Source organism: Lathyrus oleraceus, chromosome 4 (assembly GCF_024323335.1).
Source record: "Lathyrus oleraceus cultivar Zhongwan6 chromosome 4, CAAS_Psat_ZW6_1.0, whole genome shotgun sequence".
NCBI lineage: Eukaryota > Viridiplantae > Streptophyta > Magnoliopsida > Fabales > Fabaceae > Lathyrus > Lathyrus oleraceus.
In genome coordinates this window covers 433215147-433239866 of record NC_066582.1, presented here as the reverse complement: position 1 = coordinate 433239866, position 24720 = coordinate 433215147, and the positions used below count along the sequence as shown (strand labels likewise).

The 24720-nt window shown below is 34.9% G+C and overlaps 2 protein-coding genes and 1 pseudogene across 9 annotated transcripts in view; all 3 read right to left on the bottom strand.

The window, feature by feature from the left end:
* The window catches only part of LOC127075885 (uncharacterized), a 33898-nt gene extending 25095 nt beyond the window's left edge, over positions 1-8803 (bottom strand). For 2 of the 8 annotated variants that reach the window (XM_051017393.1, XM_051017392.1), the window contains exons 1-2: positions 8046-8802; positions 7743-7852 (exon numbers count right to left, since the gene is read on the bottom strand). In XM_051017393.1, coding sequence (XP_050873350.1) covers positions 7751-7852; positions 8046-8177 — 234 coding nt within the window. In that variant the 5' untranslated portion in view covers positions 8178-8802 and the 3' untranslated portion in view covers positions 7743-7750. Of the gene's footprint in view, positions 1-6634; positions 6782-7075; positions 7853-8045 lie in introns of those variants that run through there. The other 6 variants (XM_051017390.1, XM_051017385.1, XM_051017391.1 and 3 more) reach the window with 6 other exon arrangements.
* On the bottom strand, positions 1909-2546 carry LOC127075886 (uncharacterized). The gene is made up of 2 exons (XM_051017394.1): positions 2400-2546; positions 1909-2207 (listed from the first exon to the last, which is right to left on the bottom strand). Exons 1-2 carry the CDS (start codon positions 2529-2531, stop codon positions 2106-2108), a joined length of 234 nt encoding a protein of 77 aa, XP_050873351.1. The 5' UTR covers positions 2532-2546; the 3' UTR covers positions 1909-2105.
* Positions 3171-6780, bottom strand: LOC127075881 (U-box domain-containing protein 44-like; annotated as a pseudogene).
* Positions 8804-24720: the final 15917 nt, after the last annotated feature.

Genomic DNA, 24720 nt, shown 5'->3' with positions numbered 1-24720 from the left:
TATACTATAGTGGACCGAGATAGTTTGTAACACGTGGATCTTAGATATTTCTGAAGATCCACTTGCATAATTTTATTTACAATTCATTCATCAACCATTAATTTTCAGATATATGTTGTACTTATAATATAATTTTACTTTGAAACTAGTATTGTTTTTGAAACTATATGTTTTTTTAATGGCAAACTGCCCCTAATATGATCTCAAATTCAATAATCTGGCGTAATGAATTATGTTTTGCGGCTCTTTAGAATTGTCTCTATATATCTCATCCAAAATTGTACTGATCGGTATGAGTTCCAATCCAACCATGGTAAGCGGTTTGTAGTCTCGAGTTTTTTACTCAAACCGTATTTCTATTATGGAGAGTATGGAAGTTGAAACCACAACACCAAAAAATTGCTTCTCGTTTCCCTGCAATCAAATTCCTCACATGGAGTCCTCTATGAAGCATAAAAATGCTTCTTCATCAGCATAAAAATTTGAGAACATGTCATTGAAATGAAAGAAGGGAAGGATATAGACTAAAAGAGAATCATTCAAGCTAACAAAAACAAATTGAATATTGCATCTAAGCTGCAACCACTGCGATTCTAACATGCAGAGAACAAAGGTGTTCCCATTGCTAGGTAAACAATAAGTTGGAAAAAAGAATAGAAAAAAAAACAATTAAATAGACTTAAAAAAACTGATACCATAGCAACATATATGATATATCAACTAATAAAGAAGAGATATAAATATACAACATTTTAAATAAAGAAGATGAACTTCAATAGTTTTGTCATTCACAGAAACTCATATCACAAATACTTAAAGACTGAATGAAACAATAAATTATTATCTTTGCTCACCGGTAATCCCAAACTATCTATATGTCAGGAAAGTAATCAGGCAAAAGCTTAGAAGTCAAGTTTGTAACAATGTTGTCAATCACAGAAAATAGCTATTTGATCAAATACAACGCTGTTGTTCGACAATATTTTATACTAATAGTGTACCGCAGAAAAATAGTTATCCATTATGGCCGCTATTTGACAACATTAGTCAATAGTAACCATAACTCAACATGCATGTCTTCACCATCAACATAACATCAACCTCATTCAGTTCAAAGTCTATAATCAATCCAGTGTTATCAATGGCAGGCCATGGAAGAGAGTGAAAAATCCGATATATTGGCGCACCATCCTTCCCAAACTTGGCCATGATAGAGAGCCAAAAAAGTGCCACCAGTACCCGTCATGGCCGATATTTGACAACACTTAATCAATCCCTAACATCCCAGAAATGTCAAGGAAGGACATTAAATAAATTCAATAAAAATACTTATGAAAGAGGTGTGAAGGTAGAATTACCTCTCAGAAGAAAGACATAAAGCAGCTTACCATTTCATTAATGACTTTAGTTAATATTTCCTGGGTTCATGGAAAGTTTCTTTGCCCAAGAATTCTCACACATTTTCTCATATATATATATATATATATATAAACAGTCCATGACTTCATGCAATGAAGAATTGATTTTTGGCGTGATAATGAAATTGCAAACGTTGACTCATTTACTTAATCATAATATGTTCCTTTCATTGCAGAAAATTTCATAAAACAACAGAAACAATTGAAAGAAGCAAATATTCGTAGTTCACACGGTGTCCATTACAAACATTTACTATTACTATTACCAAACCGTATTGAATACTCATATCAAACAAAAAACTAGTCCAAATTTTTTTGACCCACTTCAAAGTTTTGTTGATGAAGCTTCTTGAAAGTGAACAAGTATACAGGAAAAAAATTAATTCACACTAGTTTGAATTCCATCTTTGTTGTCGGTTGTGAAATTCATATTCAAAAGAGAGTATTAAGATATATAAAAAGAATTATAAAATCATTATTATTACATATATTGGGATTAAAAATATGATTAACACTAGAAAGAAAGTAAAAATATGTTACAACTTAAGAGTTTCGCAAATAAGGATAGAAAAACCTTTTATTGAAAATGTTTAGAAGTGATTGAACATTATACATAGCAATGGCACATTTAAAGTGATACAGATACTAGTACATAACCACTAAAGCACAACCAACCCACAAGAAGCATCAGGAGTTGTTCCTTTTGCGAGCTATCTCCCGCGCCATCTGTCTAAGCTCCTCTGGTGGTGGTGGCTTTTGTGTATCCTTGGGATATTCAACGTATGACTTCTGCAACGTGATAACAAGAAAATACAATTTAGAAGAGGATTGTTTGAAAGCTAATTCAAACCAACTTTTCAAAATCTACTTGTAGCATAACCTTAAATTTTGTGATGGTGGATTAAAGTAAGCGAATAAACACGATAAGAGAAATTGAAAAAAAGGCACAGAGAGTGTGTGTGAGAGAGGGAGAGAAGTTACTTTTCCGATGAACTTGTGGAGGGTGTTGTCGGTATTGCTAGCATAAACGTACATAAGAACGATGGGTACAGTAACGTAAACCTCAAACTTGACGATCTCTAGAATCCCCTTTGAAGTTCCCAGTGATGACATCTTTCCTTTCCTTCCGCACCCAAACTCAGCTAATAACTCAGATCAAATCACACATCTCTCAATTCAACGGGCTAGGCCAACCTAATTTATTACCATATGGGTGTTGCAATAAATTCAGATCAAACCATATGGGCGTTGTGTATGTGAGGGACAGCGAGAAATAAAAAACAACGATAGAAGAAGCTTGATTATGTGATTTACAGATTCAAAAAGAAGACAAAGTCTAGAGAGAGAAGTTTTGTATAGAGAGAGAGAGTGAAAGAGAAAGGGGGCGCGTGTAGTTAAGCGCGAGTGTGAACTGTGTCGCTTTTCTTCCTCATGAGTTCTAAGCAATTTCCAGAAATTTTTGCTACTCGTTCTTTTCTTTTTCTATTGCAACACCCATATTGCAATAAAGAGGGTTATTATAGATTCAAAAGGAATTAATTGTTTGAACTTCTCTCTATTTTCTTTTTTTTCTAATTTGTTTGTATCTGTTTTATTTTATTTGAGGTTTCTTGTACTCTTGTTTCAGAATTTGTGAATTTGTTCCCTTTTATCCTTCACTTTTTCTATTATCAAAATTTTAAAAATATAATTATGATAATGTGATATTTGGTGGGTCAAATCATTTTATATACAGTTCAAAACTCTTCAAAGTAATAGAGAGAAAATAAAAAGAACACTTAATAGATTTAGATGTTTGGAAATCTAATCACAAAATGCAAAACATTTTTCTTCTCACTTTAAACAAGTACATGAAATACACTCTTATGTTTTAACTTCTTACTCATAGGCGTAGATTCTCACTCAACATAACTCCGGTGATTGAATGTGATGACGATCTTGAATAGCGTTCCAGCAATGACAGTACCCTGGCAACTTTTCTCCTTAGGTGGCCGTCCCCGTATACATTCATGCCAGTAAGATGGAATAGACGCAATCTAGCCATTGAGCCATATGATTCAACCATTTCCTTTGAGACAAACACCTTCTCCAAGAGTCCAAGACCTTCTGCCTTGAGAGAATCATTTCCCCAGTTTAAAATTTTCAATATGGGTCTCATTGCATTCGATTCGTGCAAAACACAAGCTCCTCTCTGAGGAAAGTCTTTTATAACCAACGTGGAAAGTGTCTGTATGGCTTCATAAGCAGTTGCATGAACCTCCTCTTGTAACAGCTTAATCAAGCCAGGTAATGTATTTGCTTCCAAAAGACAAAATATGGAATTCATATTGCACACACTTCCGTGTGCCGAGCATAGAGGAGCTTGTGATGATCGATAACACCGGAAAAATGATGATTTTGAAACAACTGTGAGCTTTGGAGTGCTCATGGAAAGATCACCAATGAATGCTATTGCTCTTGCCTTTGCTGTCATTGAACCAGTGTTGAAGAATTTTACTAACAGCGGATATATTCCTCGTCTAACCAAATCGCGTTGTAACTTGATATCTGTGGGATCTGTGAACCTAAAGAGTGCATTGAGAGCATTTTCTTTTGCTTCCATTGTACCGTTTTTCAAAATGTTTATAATTGCATCAAGGCCACCTAACTCAATTAATTGCATAGTGAGTTTTCGTTCGGATTTAGGAAGGTTAGCTAGTAAACCAGTAGCAGCTACTTGTACATCATTATTTTTGTCATTCTCGAGAAACCCGACTAAAGCTTCAAGTCTTCTAGGCCTGAAGAGGTACTCAACAACTCCTTCTGGTTCAAGTTGGGAGAAAAGAAAGAGAAGAGTAATGGTAGTTTCCCTGATTTCTGAGTCAGAGTAATCAAGAAGGGGAAGAATTAGTGATACACCGTGCGCTGCCAAAACCGCCTTCTTAACTAAACCTGTCTCAAACTTGCAAATTCCGAGAAGAGCACACAATGCAGGCTTATGGAATTACTAAGCTGAGTTAGGAAGCTGCTGTAGAGCTAGCAAATTGGTGATTATGTTATCTAACTCGAGTTGTGTCCCTTCTCCGTCAATAAAGAAACCAATTCCATCAGAAGAAGAAAGCTTCTCAAGGATTTCAAAGCATTTAATGCTAATGAACGCCCGTGTCCGAAGGGAGAACATTAAATCTAGAATAATGGGGACACCTCCATATGCAGCAATAATTCCCTTATTGGCATGAACTCCTGCTAGTTTGACCAATGCTGATAATGACAATTCTTTCGATTCAATGCTTCCGGATAGCATTTCTAGCAAAGGAGGTATAATTCCTTTCTCGCCAAGGAGTTTTAAATTTGATTCTTCCAAATTGAAATTGATTATAGCTTTAGCCATTGACATTCTTGAAGACTTCGATCCTTAAAAATCAAATAAGGAAAAGTAAGGCACAAATGTTTTATTTGGAGCATAACACAGCAATAAGACAAAAACTAAAAGAAAAGACTTCCCATATGCAATTACGTACACCATGAAAAGAAGAATTTATATAAACATTGCCCATGAATCAATGCAACAAAGACGAACTGGAAAAGAATGTCTTGCTACCTTGAATCATGCGTCAACAAGTGCTTTGTACCAGCCAATCTTAACAGCAAGCAAATGTTTTCCTCGTCTGTTTCAAAAAGCTCCGTCAAAATCTTTTCTGCAGTTTCAATTGAATCGCTGACAGGTCCGTTTAGAATGGTAATAAGATAATTAACCGTGCTGGGATGCTCATAAAGTGTTTTGCAGAAACTTTTATTCCAACCAGAACAGTCTTGAAGCAATTCATAGAGCAAATCAACTGCTTCCTTTATTACTCTAGATTCATTGTGTAAGCAGGAAATAATGTATTGCCATCCTTGAGATTCAACCACTTTTTCCTGTAAAATATTATGCAAATGTCGAATTTAAAACTAGTTGTAGAATGTCTACATCTCAGTGCAACATATGTAAAAAATTTATGCTCAGCTTAAATGAAAAATAAAGATTGTTTACCTTGTTTCTTGCATGCCCCTGAACAACACCCTTCAAAATAATCAAGATCTTCATCTTGACATCAATAGAATCAGAGTTCCCAAGGATGGAGATGATAATATTAGTAAGTTCTCCTATAGAAATCCAATCCTTATTAATCTAATTCTCTTTTATGAGAGCCTGCATCTGACTCAAGGACTCATGCAATAATAAGCCAGAATTAGATAATAAGTTTTCCCTGATAGACTTTATTCTGAAGCAGTAATTAAGTTCTCTCCACTCTACTATGGATTCTCTTAACCGAATGTTCGACCTTAAGGTAGTATCTTCAAGAACCTCTTTCGTTTTTGGGTCAGTCATATTGCCATCATCAAACCAAACTTCGATGGCAGATCTCTCACATGTAGTACCGGTGCAAAGACTGACACGATCTACCATAACAACTTTAGTTATCGAACAACGGAAAGAATTAAGTGGCGGAATATATTTTTCCCTTGAACCATATCTTTCTATTACCTGAACCCTTTGAAAATATTGCTTCTTAACTTCTTCGAAATCACTTGTTGTATTAGCTTGAGAGAGTAGCAAAATGATCTGCTCTAAAAATATAACTTCTGCTATTTCTTTCCTGTTTGCAGCTTCTTCTTTTTCCCACCTAATGCTTGCTATCTCTTTGCTGATCTCTGAAGGCTCCACTAGCACCCCGACTGGCCTTGCCATCTCTTCGAGCATATCGTTCACAAAAGCTTGATCTAAGTTTGGCTCCTTAATTCCATGGTTCAACTTATCAAAAATGTCATGCTGAGATTGTGAAGCCTCAAACTCGGCCCTTTGCATCCCACTCTGTAGTCTGTTGACTTGATCAGAAATTCTTGATATGACTTCAGTATTTGCAAGAGACAATGCAGCTAGAGACCTTCTGATATCCCTAATGACTTGTTCAACTTCCTTGACTATGTAACGACACTTCATAAGTAAGTAAAAGCGGCCGCTGTTCCTGTACTCCTCGACCAAATTACTTGCTTGTTTTACATCTGATTCAAGAGACTCCAGAGCAACCCTTGCAGCTTGTGACTCATTCAGTTCCTGAATCTGCAATTCCTTTAGGACTGGTGTTTCGAAAGGATATTAAAACTTTCTTTGTCGATAAGAACATCTTTTGCAGCATTAGCTGTTCTCACAACCTGGCTAGTTAAAACAACCAAAATTGTACCTATCGGTATGAGTTCCAATCCAACCATGGTAAGGGGTTTGTAGTCTCGAGTTTTTTACTCAAACCACATTTCTATTATGCAGAGTATGATAGTTGAAACCAAAACACCAAAAAATTGCTTCTCGTTTCCCTGCAATCAAATTCCTCTCATGGAGTCCTCTAGGAAGCATAAAAATTTGAGAACATGTCATTGAACTGAAAGAAGGGAAGGATAGAGACTAAAAGAGAATCATTCAAGCTAACAAAAACAAACTGAATATTGCATCTAAGTTGCAACCACTGCGATTCTAACATGCAGATAACAAAGGTGTTCCCATTGCTAGGTAAACAATAAGTTGGAAAAAAGAATAGAAAAAAAAAAACAATTTAATAGACTTAAAAAAATTGATACCATAACAACATATATGATATATCAACTAATAAAGAAGAGATATAGATATACAACCTTTTAAATAAAGAAGATGAACTGCAATAGTTTTGTCATTCACAGAAACTCATATCACAAATCCTTAAAGACTGAATGAAACAATAAATTATTATCTTTGCTCACCGGTAATCCCAAATTATCTATATGTCAGGAAAGTAACCAGGCAAAAGCTTAGAATTCAAGTTGGTAACAATGTTGTCAATCATAGAAAATAGCAATTTGATCAAATACAGTGCTGTTGTTCGAAAATATTTTATACTAATAGTGTACCGTAGAAAAATAGTTATCCATTATGGCCGCTATTTGACAACATTAGTCAATAGTAACCATAACTCAACATCAACCTCATTCAGTTCAAAGTCTATAATCAATCCAGTGTTATCAATGGCAGACCATGGAAGAGAGTGAAAAATCTGATATATTGGGCGCACCATCCTTCCCAAACTTGGCCATGGTAGAGAGCCAAAAAAGTGCCACCAATATCCGCCATGGCCAATATTTGACAACACTGAATCAATCCCTAACATCCCAGAAAGAAAGTAAAAATATGTTACAACTTAAGAGTTTCGCAAATAAGGATAAAAAAACCTTTTATTGAAAATGCTTAGAAGTCATTGAACATTATATATAACAATGGCACATTTAAAGTGATATAGATACTAGTACATAATCACTAAAGCACAACCAACCTACAAGAAGCATCAGGGGTTGTTCCTTTTGCGAGTTATCTCCCTCGCCATCTCTCTAAGCTCCTCTGGTGGTGGTGGCTTTTGTATATCCTTGGGATATTCAACGTATGATTTCTGCAACATGATAACAAGAAAATGCAATTTAGAAGAGGATTGTTTGGAAGCTAATTCAAACCAAATTTTCAAAATCTACTTGTAGCATAACCCTAAGTTTTGTGATCGTGGATTAAAGTAAGCGAATAAACACGATAAGAGAAATTGAAAAAAAAGGCATAGAGAGTGTGTGAGAGAGATGGAGAGAAGTTACTTTTCCGATGAACTTGTGGAGGGTGTTGTCGGTATTGCTGGCATAAACGTACATAAGAACGATGGGTACAGTAACGTAAACCCCAAACTTGGTGATCTCTAGAATCACCTTTGAAGTTCCCAGTGATGACATCTTTCCTTTCCTTTTCCACCAACAAACTCAGCTAACAACTCAGATCAAATCACACACCTCTCAATTTTAAAGCTCCGTCAAAATCTTTTCTGCAGTTTCAATTGAATCGCTGACAGGTCCGTTTAGAATGGTAACAAGGTAATTAACCGTGGTGGAATGCTCAGAAAGTTTTTCGCAGAAACTTTTATTCCAACCAGAACGGTCTTGAAGCAATTCATAGAGCAAATCAACTGCTTCCTTTATTACTCTAGACTCATTGCGGCGCTTTAAAATTGTCTCTATATATCTCAGCTATGAACAGTTATTATAGGGGATAGTGTGAATCACCACAAATGATTTCCTAATGAACAACCGCCACGAAAGATGGTATTTAGAAACGGCTAGTTCCACTTCATTATTCTAGTACTATTTTAAACACTTGAAGAAATGATTTCTTCTGCACTTACCGAAATTTTAAATGCCAACTCAACCTATTTTGCAATCCCTATTCATGGCATGACATATATCTCTGTGCAATACGTGTCAGTATGTATTCAAAAAACTCAATAGTCTTTCCTATCTTAAATGCTTTACCTTCTCACCAAACAGCTAACCTTTGGTTTGGTCCATATTCGACCATTACATGTTGTAGCGTGTCAGCCTCTCCTTTCACATTACTTTATTTTGTTGGCATTTTAATAGTAAGAGAAATGATTTAGTGACACCAATATCCACATATACACCGTACTGTATTTCATATGGTACAATATACTTTCTTTATTTATTATTTTTATATATGTTGAAATTTGTGTCACATAGGGGCTACGGTGTAAAGACACCGTGTGTTATATTTTCAGTGTCATGTAGCAAACATTTAATAGTAATCCCAAAATATTAATTTAAAACGCCGTTTACTAGTTTTAGTAAATAAATAAAATTATATTGAAAATTGGAAATGTTCGAATGACTCACTTTATATATATATATATATATATATATATATATATATATATATGATGTGGGTTAAGCCAATCGGAAACTTAAAAATGTATATTCCATCTATAGAGTGAATAATTCACGATCATGCTGGATGATGTGGTGAACTCGACATTAACATAAGGAGTTGAGTCATTAATAGTCTGCAACAAATGGTATCAAAATATGTTTGGATTATAGTAGTTCAAAGTTCCTTAAGCACGAGGTTTATAAAGGTGAAGTAGTTTAAGAAAAAAATATAACGGTTCATAGTCATTCAAGTACGAGATATGTAAGGGCAGTGTAGAAATAATAAATAAATAAAGTATATTGTACCATATGAAATACAGTACGGTGTAGATGTGGATATTGGTGTTTGTCTCAAAAGAAATGGTTGAATCCTATGGCTCAATGGCTACATTGCGTCTATTCCATCTTACTGGCATGAATGTATACGGGGACGGCCACCTAAGGAGAAAAGCTGCCAGGGTACTATCATTGCTGGAACGCTATTCAAGATCGTCATCACATTCAATCACCGGAGTTGTGTTGAGTGAGAATCTACGCCTATGAGTAAGAAGTTAAAACATAGGAGTGTATTTCATGTACTTGTTTAAAGTGAGAAGAAAAATGTTTTGCATTTTGTGATTAGATTTCCAAACATCTAAATCTATTAAGTGTTCTTTTTATTTTCTCTCTATTACTTTGAAGAGTTTTGAAGTGTATATAAAATAATTTGACCCACCAAATATCACATTATCATAATTATATTTTTAAAATTTTGATAATAGAAAAAGCGAAGGATAAAAGGGAACAAATTCACAAATTTTGAAACAAGAGTACAAGAAACCTCAAATAAAATAAAACAGATACAAACAAATTGGAAAAAAAAGAAAATAGAGAGAAGTTCGAACAATTAATTCCTTTTGGATCTATAATAACCCCCTTTATTGCAATATGGGTGTTGCAATAGAAAAAGAAAAGAACGAGTAGTGGAAATTTCTGGGAATTGCTTAGAACTCATGAGGAAGGAAAGTGACACAGTTCACACTCGCGTTTAACTACACACGCCCCCTTTCTCTTTCTTTCTCTCTCTACAGAATTTCTCTCTCTAGACTCTGTCTTCTTTTTGAATCTGCAAATCACATAATCAAGCTTCTTCTATTGTCGTTTTTTATGTATGTTGAAATTTGTGTCACATAGGGGCTACGGTGTAAAGACACCGTGTTATATTTTCAGTGTCATGTAGCAAACATTTAATATTAATCCCAAAACATTAATTTAAAACTCCGTTTACTAGTTTTAGTAAATAAAAAAAAAATTATATTGAAAATTGGAAATGTTCGAATGACTCACTTTATATATATATATATAAGGAGTTGAGTCATTAATAGTCTGCAACAAATGGTATCAAAATATGTTTGGATTATAGTGGTTCAAAGTTCCTTAAGCACGTGGTTTATAAAGGTGAAGTAGTTTAAGAAAAAAATCTTCTGAAGGACCAGTTAATATGGCCTGCCTACCAACTTGCATGCTTGCGAGAAAATCCATTCACTCTATATCAAACCAATGATGGCTTTCCTCGTGGCGACAAAGTATCAATGTCCCTCGAATGCTTCTCACGAATCCCTACCATAGGTATTGTCTTCATTTCATAGGGATTGTAAGTCTAGTGGTAATGCAGTTTAGCCTGATACCCGCAAGGGGAAGTGAGAGTTGTGGCACCATTGTTGTAAGATTTTGAGGCTAGCAGATTATGGAGTGATTTATATATTCATTGAAATAATGATGTTTATGAGTTACATTAGTAGTTATAGTATCTCTGACAACAAAGAGATTAACAATATTGATGTTATTTAGGTCTTTTCTTACCCTAGGTTGGTGGGACTCTGAAGGAGACATCAGTCACAAGGTTTGGGTGTGTTTTGCATTAAAGTGGAGTGCATTTACTCTTTATTTAATAGTGAAACAGGGGTAAAGGCCTTTCATGGATATTTTTATATACGTCCACTAGGAATAAAAATTATGTTTTACTAGAGTCTTGCATGGAAGTCGAGAAGGCATATTGAGGCGTTCTTAAGGGGTTTTAAATGAGCATTTTTGATGTACAGTAGTGTTATAACTGATTTGGGGGTCAAAATCCCATTAACCATTTTGAGGCCAGTATACTGAAGGCGGTCAGCGTCACCCCCTCGCAATGTAATCCCCAGATGGTTCTTTATTAGGGGTTTCAAGATCCTTTACGGGGGCCTTGAGATCATGCATAATGTGAGCATTTTATTTCCATTTTATGGGACAAAAGGGTAGATATTGGTAGCATGGTTTTTCTAAGTGCCCTTTCTGGCAAGGGGCTTCTCACCCTTTACTCGTCAAATTGCAAGAATTGAAAGGATAATTTTTCTGAGTGTGAGGTGACAACGAATGTCCCAATATTATACTTGAGGAGGAAATATTGTATTAATTTCCTCTTTACTGGTCAAACAAGCCCATGTCCTTACTGGTTTTTGACTACGATAAACTTAGTAAGGCAAAGAAGGACGGTGTTAAGTTTTTAGAAGATTTTTGCATTCGGAACGTTACGGAGTTAATGGAGTATGAAGGGGATAAGTCAGAGATTTAAATTTATTTACGTAAGTGTATTTTCTTTGTATCACCTTTAGTAATTCCTTATTTATTCTCTTTTTCAATCTTGATGGTTTTATGCATACTGGATAACTCCATTGTCGGTTTCAGAAAATAAAGTGTTGTTAGAGAAGGCGATGGAAAAGAGAGGCGAGGTAGTGTTCGTTACTCAAAAAATTAATATGTCTAGTTTACTGACACATATTCCAAAAAAGAATATGTTTATGGACGAGAGCATAACATTTTGGCTACGCGTATCTCTGTTGTGAGACTCTTGCATGGGGACACTATATCTTCTCCTAGGGCAAAGAAACATAAGGCCAAGCCAGGGGAAATTTATATCGTCTTGGAGGCAGGATCAGACGATGGTGTGGTGACCTCCTCCTTCTAAGATAAGGAATTTGACGACATCTGGTTCATAGATGATCACCATGATGCGTCGATTGTCATGGAGAGGACGATGAAAATGTGCTTGAGGCATCTCTTTCAAACAATGGGAACTTGTATACTCTTGAGCACTTTTATGGGAAAACCCAAGTTTGAAAAGTATGACTTGACGGAGAAGAATGCGGGAAAGTGGAAGGTCGATCAAAGTAAGACAAAGGAGAGTTTTGTGTCAACAAGACGATGTCAGATACATCGTCTGGAAGGTTTGTTGTCCTTGAGAAGGAGCACGAGGAAACACATCAGTCTTTGGCGAAGTTGGAGGTAGAGAAAAAGAAGAAGGGTGATGCTCATTTCGTGTACCATTGTCGTTGGTATTCTTTCTCTATAGTTGCCCTTAGAAAATGTTGAAATTTTATCCTAGAACCTTTGTCTTCAATGTGTAGACGTTAGATATGCTTATGGTTGAATTATTCACATAATCCATCCACAAGCAGTCTCTAATCATTTATTATAATCGGATATCATAACCAATCCACATAATTAATTTTGTTTTTACAAAATCGATTATATCCGTGAACAAATTTTAAAATCGATTATAGACTTCATAATCAATTTTAAAGTTTATAATTGATTTTCAATTTAAAATTGGCTTCAGGCATATAACTCTAATTTTTAAAACTCTATGTTATCTTTTTACAATTGATGTTTCAATCAAAACGCAAATTTTTAAAAATGAATTTATATGTTAAAAAAAAATCCGTAATCGCATAAAAATGGGTTGTAAAATTGTACTAAAACACGTATATCCTCGGACACTATTATAAGTAAATTTGACTTTTTTAATACATTTGACAATTAATATATCTAGTCTATATATGCTTTAAATACATTAACGGTTAAATATATTAAAAAAATTGAATTTATTTATAATAGTGATCTGATGATATATATATTAAAATTACTTTTATACCAATGACACTTATAGTCAAATAAAAATATCCATTTTCTTATTTTATTTTATTTACTAAATATACTTCTTTCTTACTAACAAACAAAAGTGAAGGTAACCAAATAATGATGACATTTATGGAAACTCCAAAACCCAAAATGTATTAAAAGTTGAAACAATCAACAAAATAATAGCAATGACAAAAGGGTAATTGGATTTTATTAGTATGATTATAGGTGTGACCTTTTATAAAATATATATTTTTTTTATAGTTTTAAAAATGATTTTTATAAAAATATTTTTGAAAATATTGTAAGTTTTTTAAATTTATTTTTTATAAATTGAAATGTTAATTTCGACATTCTATAACATAAATATATTATTGAAGATCAAATCATAGTTAAAATAATAATTTTTTTAAAAAAAAAAATATTTAAAAAATAATTTTTATAAAAAGGGATATGAAATAACTTAAAATTTAATTAATTTTTTTAAAATTTTATCATCCAAAAAAAAGTTATTGAGAGAGAGATATTTAAAAAGATCAGTAGAAAATTAATTTTAGAAACTTTTTAAAAATTTAGACTTTTATTATTTTCAAAAATAAAGACTAATTTAGTTATATTTTTAAATATGGATGTCCAAAGTATTAAATTTGAAGGTCCATTTTATCTAAAATTAATCGGGTTTAAAAATTAAATTTAGATCAAGAAGATATGAATAACTTGTATTTTTGGTTAAATTGAACACCTTAGTGGGACGTTCGTCAACATCATTATTTAAAATGAAGTTTTTTTTTCAAAAATGAAGTTCCTTTATATAACAGGAGGATGAGATATTGAGAGACAAATAGTATTAAAATAGTATAAAGATTCTATGGTGGTTTGTCATATGTGTAAATTAGGCATGGCAAAAGGAGTGGAGCGAGGACGAATTTTGTCCTTCTCGAACCTAAATCTAAATCTCAGTTAAAAACTCGTTCTTCATCCAAAACCTAAACGAGAATAAGTAATTAAACTCAAACCCCATGTCAAACAGGTTCGGATATCTCCGCAAGTATCCCTATAACGTCTCATTCCCACATCATAATCAATATTATAGATTAAAATAATCAATTTCCCCAAACCAATGATTTATCCTGAACTTTAATTAAGATTAGACATAATAAAATAAACAATCGTGAAAATATTTTAATTCAAATAATAAAGTACAGATTAAAATATCAATCTACTAATCAAACAGTTAATATTATAAATCATCAAAATGAAAAATTCCAAATTATAAATGGGGGTTCGTGGACAAGTTCGGGGTGAATACTAGTGTTCCAATTACACGCCAAGTACCCATCTTTTAAAATTGGGAAAAACCTAAACCAATACCCGAACTCAGTCAAAACGAGTTTTCCTCATCAAACTCGGGGTGGATTCAGACGGGTACCCGCATATATGGATTTTATTACCATGTCTACTATAAATGTGATAATCGACTACTACTTTACAACTCGTCATTGTATGAACTAAAAGTGTTTTAAGTAAAATTGCTTGCTCTTGCATTATTGTTGTGCTATTTATACCCCCTGATGACTCTTTTGTACTAGTTAATACATCGCTCATGTATTGTTTTTGTATTATTTATACCCTCTGATGACTCTCTTGTACTAGTTAATATGGTGGCACCCAATATGGGAAAATGGAAAACTTTCTTACGATGGTGCGTATACATTTTTACCTACTAAGAGCATTCACATCCATTATATTTATTTGAGTTTTTTAAATGGGTCTCACTATATTTTTATATTATTTCACTCTCTCAATTATTTAAGCAACTTATCTATATTTTCTAAATATTCATACAACCCATCAAGAAATTTAAAGTGTGTATTGATAAAAAAAAAGGTGTGTGTGCTCCCACGGTAAGGTAAAGGAGACTTAGAGGCCTTAGTAGGTATATAATACGTTTTGGTGGTGAGGGCTTGTTCATAGCGGAAAAAGGTTTGGTAGGGTGGTGTTTGAGTATATTTAAGGGACCAGATCATGTGAGGTGAAAGGCCATGTTGGTGGCCAGCACTGCTTTATTGCAGGCGGGCAGTTAGGTTGATCGTGTATGTTAAGACGATAGTGAGTGTGGTGCTATTTGAGTTGTGGAGAATGTCTAAGACCTAGGCTTTCCTCGAAAAATACCACCATCCACTTAGTAAAATAGTGGACAGTTGAATCTCTATTTCCTAGGGAAATGGGTCATGGGTCAGTAATAACTTTGACTTTCTTTTTATCCAAGACACATCTTATCCCACATTTTCTCCATATGGCTAGAAGATATCTCCCTCTGAGTAACCTTTCATCATCATCTTTTCTAGGGAGGTCCCAGGGCGTCTCCCTAGGTAAGGCCATTCGTAAATATAACACTACATAGTCCCCTCATGCATGAGGTATTTGGCAGAAGGTGAAGTGTTTTCCATTTGCAACTAATGAGAGTATCCCGAGCACTGGTTTTTCCACTCGTGAGTTTTTGGTCAGCCTTAGGAGTCTCATCTCTCTAAGTACAATAATGTCTAGCCTGGCTGGCAAGACACTGCGTCTCTTAGGAAAGGTGTTTTACCCCTTTTAGGCGGTACTTTTATAAAGCCCTCTAGCAAGACTGGGAACCAAGTTTCTGAGCTTGACATAAGTTGCGCCTCTTTAAGAGTGAATTATTGGAAATAATCCCACCCACAAAGATGTTAATTCCTTCAGGAGAGATTTGAATTAGTTTGAGGAATCTAAGTTCCTCAAGTGACAAGATACATAGCCTAGATGGTGAGACACCGAGTCCCTCAGGGGAGGGGTTAACCTTTATCGCGAGACTTCTATTGAGCCCTAAAGCAGGATTGAAAATCAAGTTTCTGAATCTTTACATGGGCCAACCTCTTTAGGCATGGATTTTTGGAAATAACCCCGCCTGTGGAGACACTTAGTCCCTCAGGAAAAAGTCTAATTACTTGAGGAATCTAAGTTCCTCTGATGATGTGATACATAGCCTGACTGATGAGATACTCAGTACCTCAGGCGAGCCATTTAACCTTTCAAGCGGGACTTCTATCGAGCCCTAAAGTAAAACTGAAAATCAAGTCTCTGGCCTTGAGATAGGTCACTCCTTTTTAGGCGTGAATTATTGGAAATAACCTCACCCAAAGAGACACTAAGTCTCTTATGAGAGAGTCTAATTAGTTTGCAGAATGTAAGTTCCTCATATTATGTGATATGTAGCTTGTCTGATATGACACTGAGTCTCTCCAGCAAGGCATCTACCCTTTTAGGAGGGACTTTTGTCGAGCCCTCAAGCAAGACTAGAAATCAAGTCTCCATGTCTTGACATATGTCGTGCCTCTTTAGGCGTGAATGATTAGAAATAATCCCTCCCTTAGAGACATTAATTCCCTTAGGAGATAATCTAATTAATTAAAGGAATCTAAGGTCCTCAAATGTTCTGATGCATAGCCCAACTGATGAGACGCCGAGTCCCTCAGGAAAGGAGTTTAACCTTTTAGGAGAGACTTATATCGAGCCCTAAAGCAAGATTATAAATAAAGTCTTTGGGGCTTAACATAGGTCGAACCTCTTTAGGAGTGAATGATTGGATGTCTTGGTCATCTTACTTGCATAGCCATGGGGTCGAAAAGGATCTTCATGTGGAAGTCCAACTATGTAATCTCCTTGAGGGGCGACACATATTTGTTAGAACAAAATTTGGTTATGCATCTATATCTTGAGTTTTGATGATGACAATGTTGTATTTGTGTGAGAATAATTTTGATACCCTAATGGTTTGTTATTGTGTAGCTTTAACAACAGATTATGATTCTAAGTATATGACGTGCAACGTCATCAGTTTTTGAACATTGTGTTTCAAATTTCGCTTTTGCATTAATCATGAAAATTTCTGAAAGATATCAAGTTGTTGCTGCAATGTTCTTTCTGCTTTTATGTTAATTCACTCCCGAGAAGTTTCTGAAGAGACGCTAGGTTGTTGCTGCAACATTCTCTCCACTTCTATGTAGTGACATGAATCTGATCATCAAGCTTATGAAGAATGGCAAGCTTCTGAAGTTTTGTTACTAAGACGAAGATTCTGAAGATCTTAAGGCAGACATTTAGGTTATGACTATAGATTCTGAAGATACTAAAGATTTCAAGCCAGACTGCTGACGTTGTCAAGGTTCTGACCGAAGATTCTGAAGTTTCTAAATCCAGCTATATGTTTCTTCATTTCATACTTCATCAACTTTCATCATAAGCCATTGAACTTGAAGATAAGATCAAATGAGTATGTGATTAAATAGTACATAGTACAAATCAAATATTATTTTCACTACCTAATATCGTGGGCAAGGACAATATTATTCATCAGACCTGTCATTGATTTTATGGGCGAAGGACAATACATAATATGACTCCTTTCACATATCCAACAATGGACAACTGCTCTATTTAGTATCCCCATTTTACCCTCCAACAGTCTCTTTTCTTATGCTATATAAGTGAGACTTTGAGACTTGAAGAATTGCTGAAGCGCTACAACATTTGACACATATATTTCTTTGTGAAAAGCTATCAATTTTGTACATAGTTTTTCTTTAAGTGTTTATAATTCATTTGTGTAAAATCTGCATGTGTAGAAGCATCTCGTAAACATATAAAATATTATTCAAACTGTTTGTTTGGTTTTTCTTAAGGAGACTAGGGTATAGTCGGATCCTTGAGAAGACAAATAAGGGTATTATTTGTGATTATTTTAATCAGTTGATTATATGGATTAAGTCCTTGTGTATAAGGAGAAATCACTTTGGCGAGTGGACTGGAGTAGCGTTGAGTTTCTAGAGAACCAGGATAAAAATACCTGTGTTTTTATCTCTTTGAGTTGAGTAAAATCTTTTGTTTTTAAAACCCAATTCAAACCCCCCTTTCTTATGTTTTTCACACCTTCAATTGGCATCAGAGCTCCATTTCTGAATGTGATAAAGTTTTGATCAACATTTCACCTTGTTCAGTATTGATCCAGTTTGTGTGAGAAACAATGGTTGTTGCTAATGTTGTTAACAACAATAAGAGAGATCACTACAATGCTAAACCACCAATCTTTGATGGTGAGAAATTTGATTATCGGAAATATAGAATCGAAAGTTTATTTCTTGGTTATGGTGTTGATATTTGGGATCTTGTAGTCGATGGCTACCTTCACCCAGTTAATGCTGAAGGAAATAATATAGCAAGAAGTGCTATGACAGATCAACAGACGAAGGATTTCAAATATCATCACAAGGCTAGAACTATATTGCTAAACATTATCTCTTATACTGAGTATGAGAAGATAACAAATAGAGATTCTGCCAAATCCATATTTGAATCTCTAAGGATGACTCATGAGCGGAATGCTCAAGTAAAGGAGACAAAGGCCTTGACCTTAATCCAGAAGTACATGGCATTCATAATGGAAGATGATGAAACCGTTGAGACTATGTTCTCATGATTTCATATGTTTGTTGTAGGATTGAAAGTTTTGGATAAAGGATACTCTACGGCTGACCATGTCAAGAAGATAATCAGAAGTCTCCATAAAAAATGGAGACCTATGGTAACTTCTTTGAAGCTAGCAAATGATCTTAATAGTATTAGTCTTGAAGAATTTGTTAGTTATTTAAGAAGCCACGAGATTGAACTCGAGGAAGATGAACCTCATAAGCAAGGTAAATTTGTTGCTTTAAAGTCATAGCCTGAGAAGACAAGAGCTTATCAAGTTGAGGAAGAATCAGAAGTTTTTGATGAAGACTTAGAAGATGATAATTAGTTATCTCTGATTTCTAAAAGGGCTAACAGATTCTGGAAGCACGGGCATAATGGTCAAGGAAAGTTCAGAGGAGCTAGAACGACTACTGGTCGTTCTGATTCTTCGTCTGGATCGAAAAAGCAAGTTTTTGGTAAAGAGGTTATCTACTTTGAGTGCAAGGAGCCAGGTCACTACAAGAATGAATGTTCTAAGCTGTAAAAGGACAGAAGGCCTAAGAAGAATTTTTCTAACATCAAGAAGGGGTTGATGCTTACACGGGACGACTCAGAATCAGAATCAGAAGATTCTGACGAGGAACAAGCCAACATTGCATTGATGACAACAACTGCTAATTCAGAAGGTTCTAAAGAACCAAAAGACAAGGTGTTGTCAGAATCATAATCAGACTCTGATTCTGAAGAGGTATTGTCTAATCTATCTCGTTCTGATTTAGAATCCGGTCTCTCTAAAATACTGGAAAAGTACCAGAGTTTTCAGAGTAGGTACAAGGATCTTAAACAAGTCAAAGTAATTGCTTCTGAAACTCGTAATGAGCTTGAGAAATATATTTATTCTCTAAATGAAAAAGTAATTTCTTTAGAAAGTAATAACTTTGCTTTGAAAAGTAAAATTTCAAAACTAGAGGAAGAAATAGTCTTAGAAGCTTCTGGTACTGATTGTGTCATCAAATATGATAGAGCATTTCAGTACTTTCTGGCTAAAAGCATAAATATAAGCTAAACGGATTCTTTGATCTATGGAGTTAACATAAATTGAAAGAAAGGTTTAGTTTGTACAAAAACTTTAAAACCTGACAAAAGTCAGAAGGTTAAACAGAAACCTCTTTATGAGCATTTCATGCCTACTGGCATTAAGCTTGATTTTTCTGCACAGACACATAAACCAACAAAGGGTAAGAACTCGGTTCTGAAACATAAATATTATGCACAAATTCCCTGTGATTATCCTTCTGGACAAGGACCCAAAGTTGTAAGAAACTCTGGGAAAACTAACCAAAGAGGACCTAGAAAGTGGGTACCTAAGGATAAAATAATTTATGTTGCAGACATCCTTAGCAGCTCAGTTGAAACACCGGTCATGCTACCTGGACAGTGGATGCTCGTGACATATGACAGGCAGAAGGTCTATGTTCCAAGATTTGGAAATTAAGCCTAGAGGCTTCGATGCTTTTGAAGGAAACCAGAAAGGAAAGATCATTGGCTCTGGAACCATTGGTAACGTTAAACTTCCTTCTATTACTAATGTTCTTTTGGTCGATGGTTTGATGTATAGCCTATTATCTATTAGTCAACTTAGTGATAATGGTTATGATATCATTTTTAATCAAAATTCATGTAAGGTTGTTAGTCAGAAAGATGGTACAGTCCTTTTTCACATAAAAAGAAAGAACAACATTTATAAAATCATACTTTTTGATCTTGAGGATCAAAATGTAAAATGCTTAATTTATGTTAATGAGGAGCAATGGGTATGACATACACGTTTGGGCCATGTTAGCATGAAAAGGATTTCTCAACTAAATAAGCTTGGATTAGTCAAAGGCTTACCCAACCTGAAGTTCGCTTCAGATGCTCTTTGTGAAGCATGTCAGAAAGCTAGTTTTCTAAAACATCTTTCAAAGAGAAAACTATTGTTTCTACCTCTAAACCGTTAGAACTTCTGCATATTGATTTGTTTGGTCCAGTAAAAACTGCCTCTATCAATGGTAAGAAGTATAAATTGGTCATCATTGATGACTATAGTCGTTGGACATGGGGAAAGTTCTTGAAACACAAGGATGAGTCACATTCTGTTTTCTCTACTTTCTGCTCACTAGTGCAAATAGGGATGGATTGCAAAATAGTCAGAGTCGGAAGTGATCATGATGGAAAAATAAAAAATAAACATTTTGAAAATCTTTTTGATGCAAATGGAATTTCCCATGATTTCTCCTATCTTAGAACTCCATAGCAAAATGAGGTTCTATAAAGGAAGAATAGGACTTTGCAAGAAATGGCCCGCACCATGATCCAAGAAACTGACATGGCTAAGCATTTTTTGGCAGAAGCAATTAACACAACTTGTTATATTCAGACAGGATTTCTATTAGACCTATTATGGGTAACACTACCTATGAATTATGGAAGAACAGAAAGCCCAACATTTCTTACTTTTATCCTTTTGGCTGTGAGTGTTTTATGTTGAACACTAAGGAGAATCTTTGCAAGTTTGATTCTAAAGCATATAAGTGTTTATTGTTAGGATATTTTGAACTCTCTAAAGGCTACAAAATCTTTAACATTGAAACATAAATTGTTGAAGAATCAATTCATGTTAGATTCAATGATAAGCTTGACCCTAAAAAGTCAAATCTACCTGAGAAATTTGCAGATATGAAGATTAACTTCTCAGAATCTGAGGATAAAGACTCAGAAGGAAAAGCAAAGGACACTGAAGCAAAAGAATCATAAGTGACTTAACTAGAAGCCACGATTGGTTCAACTCATCAGAAGAAGAGTAGATCAAGAACCTCACATTCTGAAGAATTTATTATGGGAGATAAAGACGCTCCAGTCAGAACTCGATCTTCATTTAGACATTCTGAAGAAACTCTTCTAGGTTTGGTTTCTCTGATAGAGCCCACAACTATTGATGAAGCTCTTATGGATAATAAATGGATTTTGGATATGCAAGAGGAAATGAATCAATTCACCAATAATGACGTTTGGGATCTTGTTCAGAAACCAAAGGGTTTCCATGTCATTGGAATGATATGGGTTTTCAGAAACAAGCTCAATAAGAAGGGAGAATTCGTCAGAAATAAGGCTCGACTTGTAGCACAAGGTTATAGTCAGCAAAAAGGTATAGACTATACAGAAACCTTTGCTCCAATTGCTAGGTTAGAGTTTATTCGTATTTTAATTTTGTTTGCAGTCAATCATAACATCATCCTTTATCGTATGGATGTTAAGAGTGCTTTCTTAAATGGATACATTTCTGAAGAAGTGTATGTGCACCAACCCCCTGGTTTTGAAAGTTCTCAAAATCCAGATTTTGTTTTTAAACTGAAAAAGTCATTATATGGTCTGAAACAAGCTCCCAAAGCTTGGTATGATAGACTAAGTAACTTCCTTTTGGAAAATGATTTTACTAGGGGGAAAATGGACACAACTTTATTTTGCAAAACCTTTAAGAATGATATTATGGTTGTGCAAATTTATGTTGATGATATTATTTTTGGTTCTGCTAATGCTTCTTTGTGCAAGGGTTTTGCTAAGTTAATGCATGAAGAATTTGAAATAAGTCTGATTGGAGAACTCAAGTTATTTCTAGGAGTCTAGATTGATCAACATTTAGAAGGAACTTACATTCATCAGAGCAAGTACATAAGGGAACTTCTAAAAAAGTGCAACTTGTCAGAGTTCCAGCAAGCAAAGACTCTAATGCATCCCACATGTATTCTGGAGAAAAAAGAGGTAAGCAGTAAGGTAAATCAGAAGCTATTCATAGGTATGATAGGCTCTCTCGTTTATCTAACTGCTTCTAGACATGATATTATATTCAGTGTGTTCTTATGTGCTCGCTTCCAATCATATCCTAGGGAGACTCACTTAACCGTTGTTAAGAGAATCTTTAGGTGTCTAAAAGGTACTAATAACATTGGTTTGTTTTATAGAAAATAAAGTGAATATAAATTAGTAGGCTATTATGATGCTGACTATGCTGGAGACAGAATAGAAAGGAAAAGTACTTCTGGAAGTTGTCAATTTTTTGGAGACAATTTGACCTCATGGTCCAGCAAGAGACAATCAACAATTATGCTTTCGAGAGTCGAAGCCGAGTATATTGCGACTTCTGGATGCAACACTTAGATGCTCTGGATGAAGAGTCAGTTAGAAGATTATAAGATATTCGAGAGTAACATTCCTATTCTCTGTGATAATAATTATTCTATTTTGTTTGTCTAAGAATCCTATCTTGCATTGTAGGGCTAAGAATATTGAAATTAAACTTACCTTTTTCATGACTATGTTCATAAGGGTATTTTTCACTTAAAATTTATTGATATAGACCATCAATGGGATGATATCTTTACAAAACCCCTTGTTAAGGATAGATTCATTTTCATTCTGAAAAACTTATTTATGGACTCCTGTCCAGAATGAAAAGATGAATTTCAGAATGCTAAGCTCTCAGAACTCTAGATAAGGTCCTGACAATTTATTTGTTGATTCTGAAATATGAGCTTTCTGAAGTAAGGAAGTTTCATGAATTAGAAAGGTTCTAATCAGAAGCAATCTTATCAATGTGTCTTCTTGATTCTGAACAGTTGTTGCATTAAATGTTGGTCTTGTCGTTTGATATCATGTGGTTCTAAGTGGTGACAGTTATCCCACTTTTTGAGCATGCGTGATGATAGCGTGATAAAGGACACCCGTTTTATGCACACTACTCCCACACTTTCTTTTTTCAAGGCTAGAACTGTTCATCCCCTCCTTCAACTTCAACAATGGATGCTCCTTAACAACAAATTCAACAACAATAACAACCTCCCAGTCGCTCCATGGGTGATGAAAATAATCATGTTAGGAAAGGGATCCCTGAATTAACTATCAACATCCATGTTGATAATCTTATGGTTCTTTGTGAGACCATCATGGACTTCAAAAATCTGAAGGATAATCGCTTCGATTTTTCTGAAACTTTGAAATTCCAAGGCTGGAAGGGATTTTTCAAAAGGTTAACTGGTCCTATTTATCCAGTGCTTGTGAAGAAGTTATGGATACATGCTAATGATACAAAGGACAAAATCACTTCCTTCGTCATGAACGAGAAGATTGTTGTCACTGAAAAATCAATCTTGACCTAATTTCTCATAACGGTTGTGGAAAAAGGGTTTACAACATAAAAACTTATGCAAGAAGAGAAGTTATGGTTGCATCTGTCATTTTCAAGGAAGAAACCAAGATAGATGAAGGAAAATGTCCAAATTCTAAAGACTTTTCTGATAAGTTAAGGGTGTGGTTTAAGATTATTCTGGGTTGTATTCATCACTGATCGAGTATGAACTCATCTGATTACATCAACTCTAATCAGAAGTTTATGTTATTCTTCTTAGAAAAAGGGTTCATAATGGAACTTCCAGCTATCTTGTTCAAGTTTCTTAGGGATCTTCAAGACCTCAAAAGAAGAAGAAGAAAGATGCTACTTTTTTGGATAAAGATGAGGTGCCTCTCAGTGAGGCCCAGAAAGTAATACTTTTGAAGGACACGTCTGGTGTTGTCCAACAGTCTTCCAAAGCTTTTGACACTCATATTCTCGGTAAGCTTCATAAGGCCATAAATCTTCTTATTTTTGATTCTGTTAATTCTGAAAGGGACTTACCAATTCAACCACCTCCCATTTCACAACCAATTTCATCTACTTATCAAAGCATTCCAATCTCACAACCATTCCACTTCCACCTCCCACAGAAAAATCTATCTTAGAACTTGTTACAGAAACTCCTACAGTTTCTGAAACTCAGTTACAACAACAACAACATATACCCAAAACACCACCTCATTCACAATTACCTTTATCACCCATTCCACCTCCATCTCAAACTATTTCTGCTCCCCACATTGAGAATCAAAATATAACAACACCCAGAGGATCTCCCTCGAGATATTCTGGTAACCAAGTGTCTGAGGGTACTCCTGAAGGCATGTTCAATTTTGGACCTGAACCAGAAGTATCTGATTCAGAAACACCCAAGGTCATTCTCCCTTCTCTTCCAATTGTTTATGGTCCGGATCCTCATCCAACCATAACAGATATTTCTGTTAG

Excerpts from the sequence above, each read along its gene's own strand:
- LOC127075886 (XM_051017394.1), bottom strand. The coding sequence starts at position 2,531 with ATGTCATCACTGGGAACTTCAAAGGGGATTCTAGAGATCGTCAAGTTT. Across the intron at positions 2,208-2,399 it reads TCCACAAGTTCATCGGAAAA|AAGTCATACGTTGAATATCC; the intron begins GTAACTTCTCTC and ends ATCACGTTGCAG.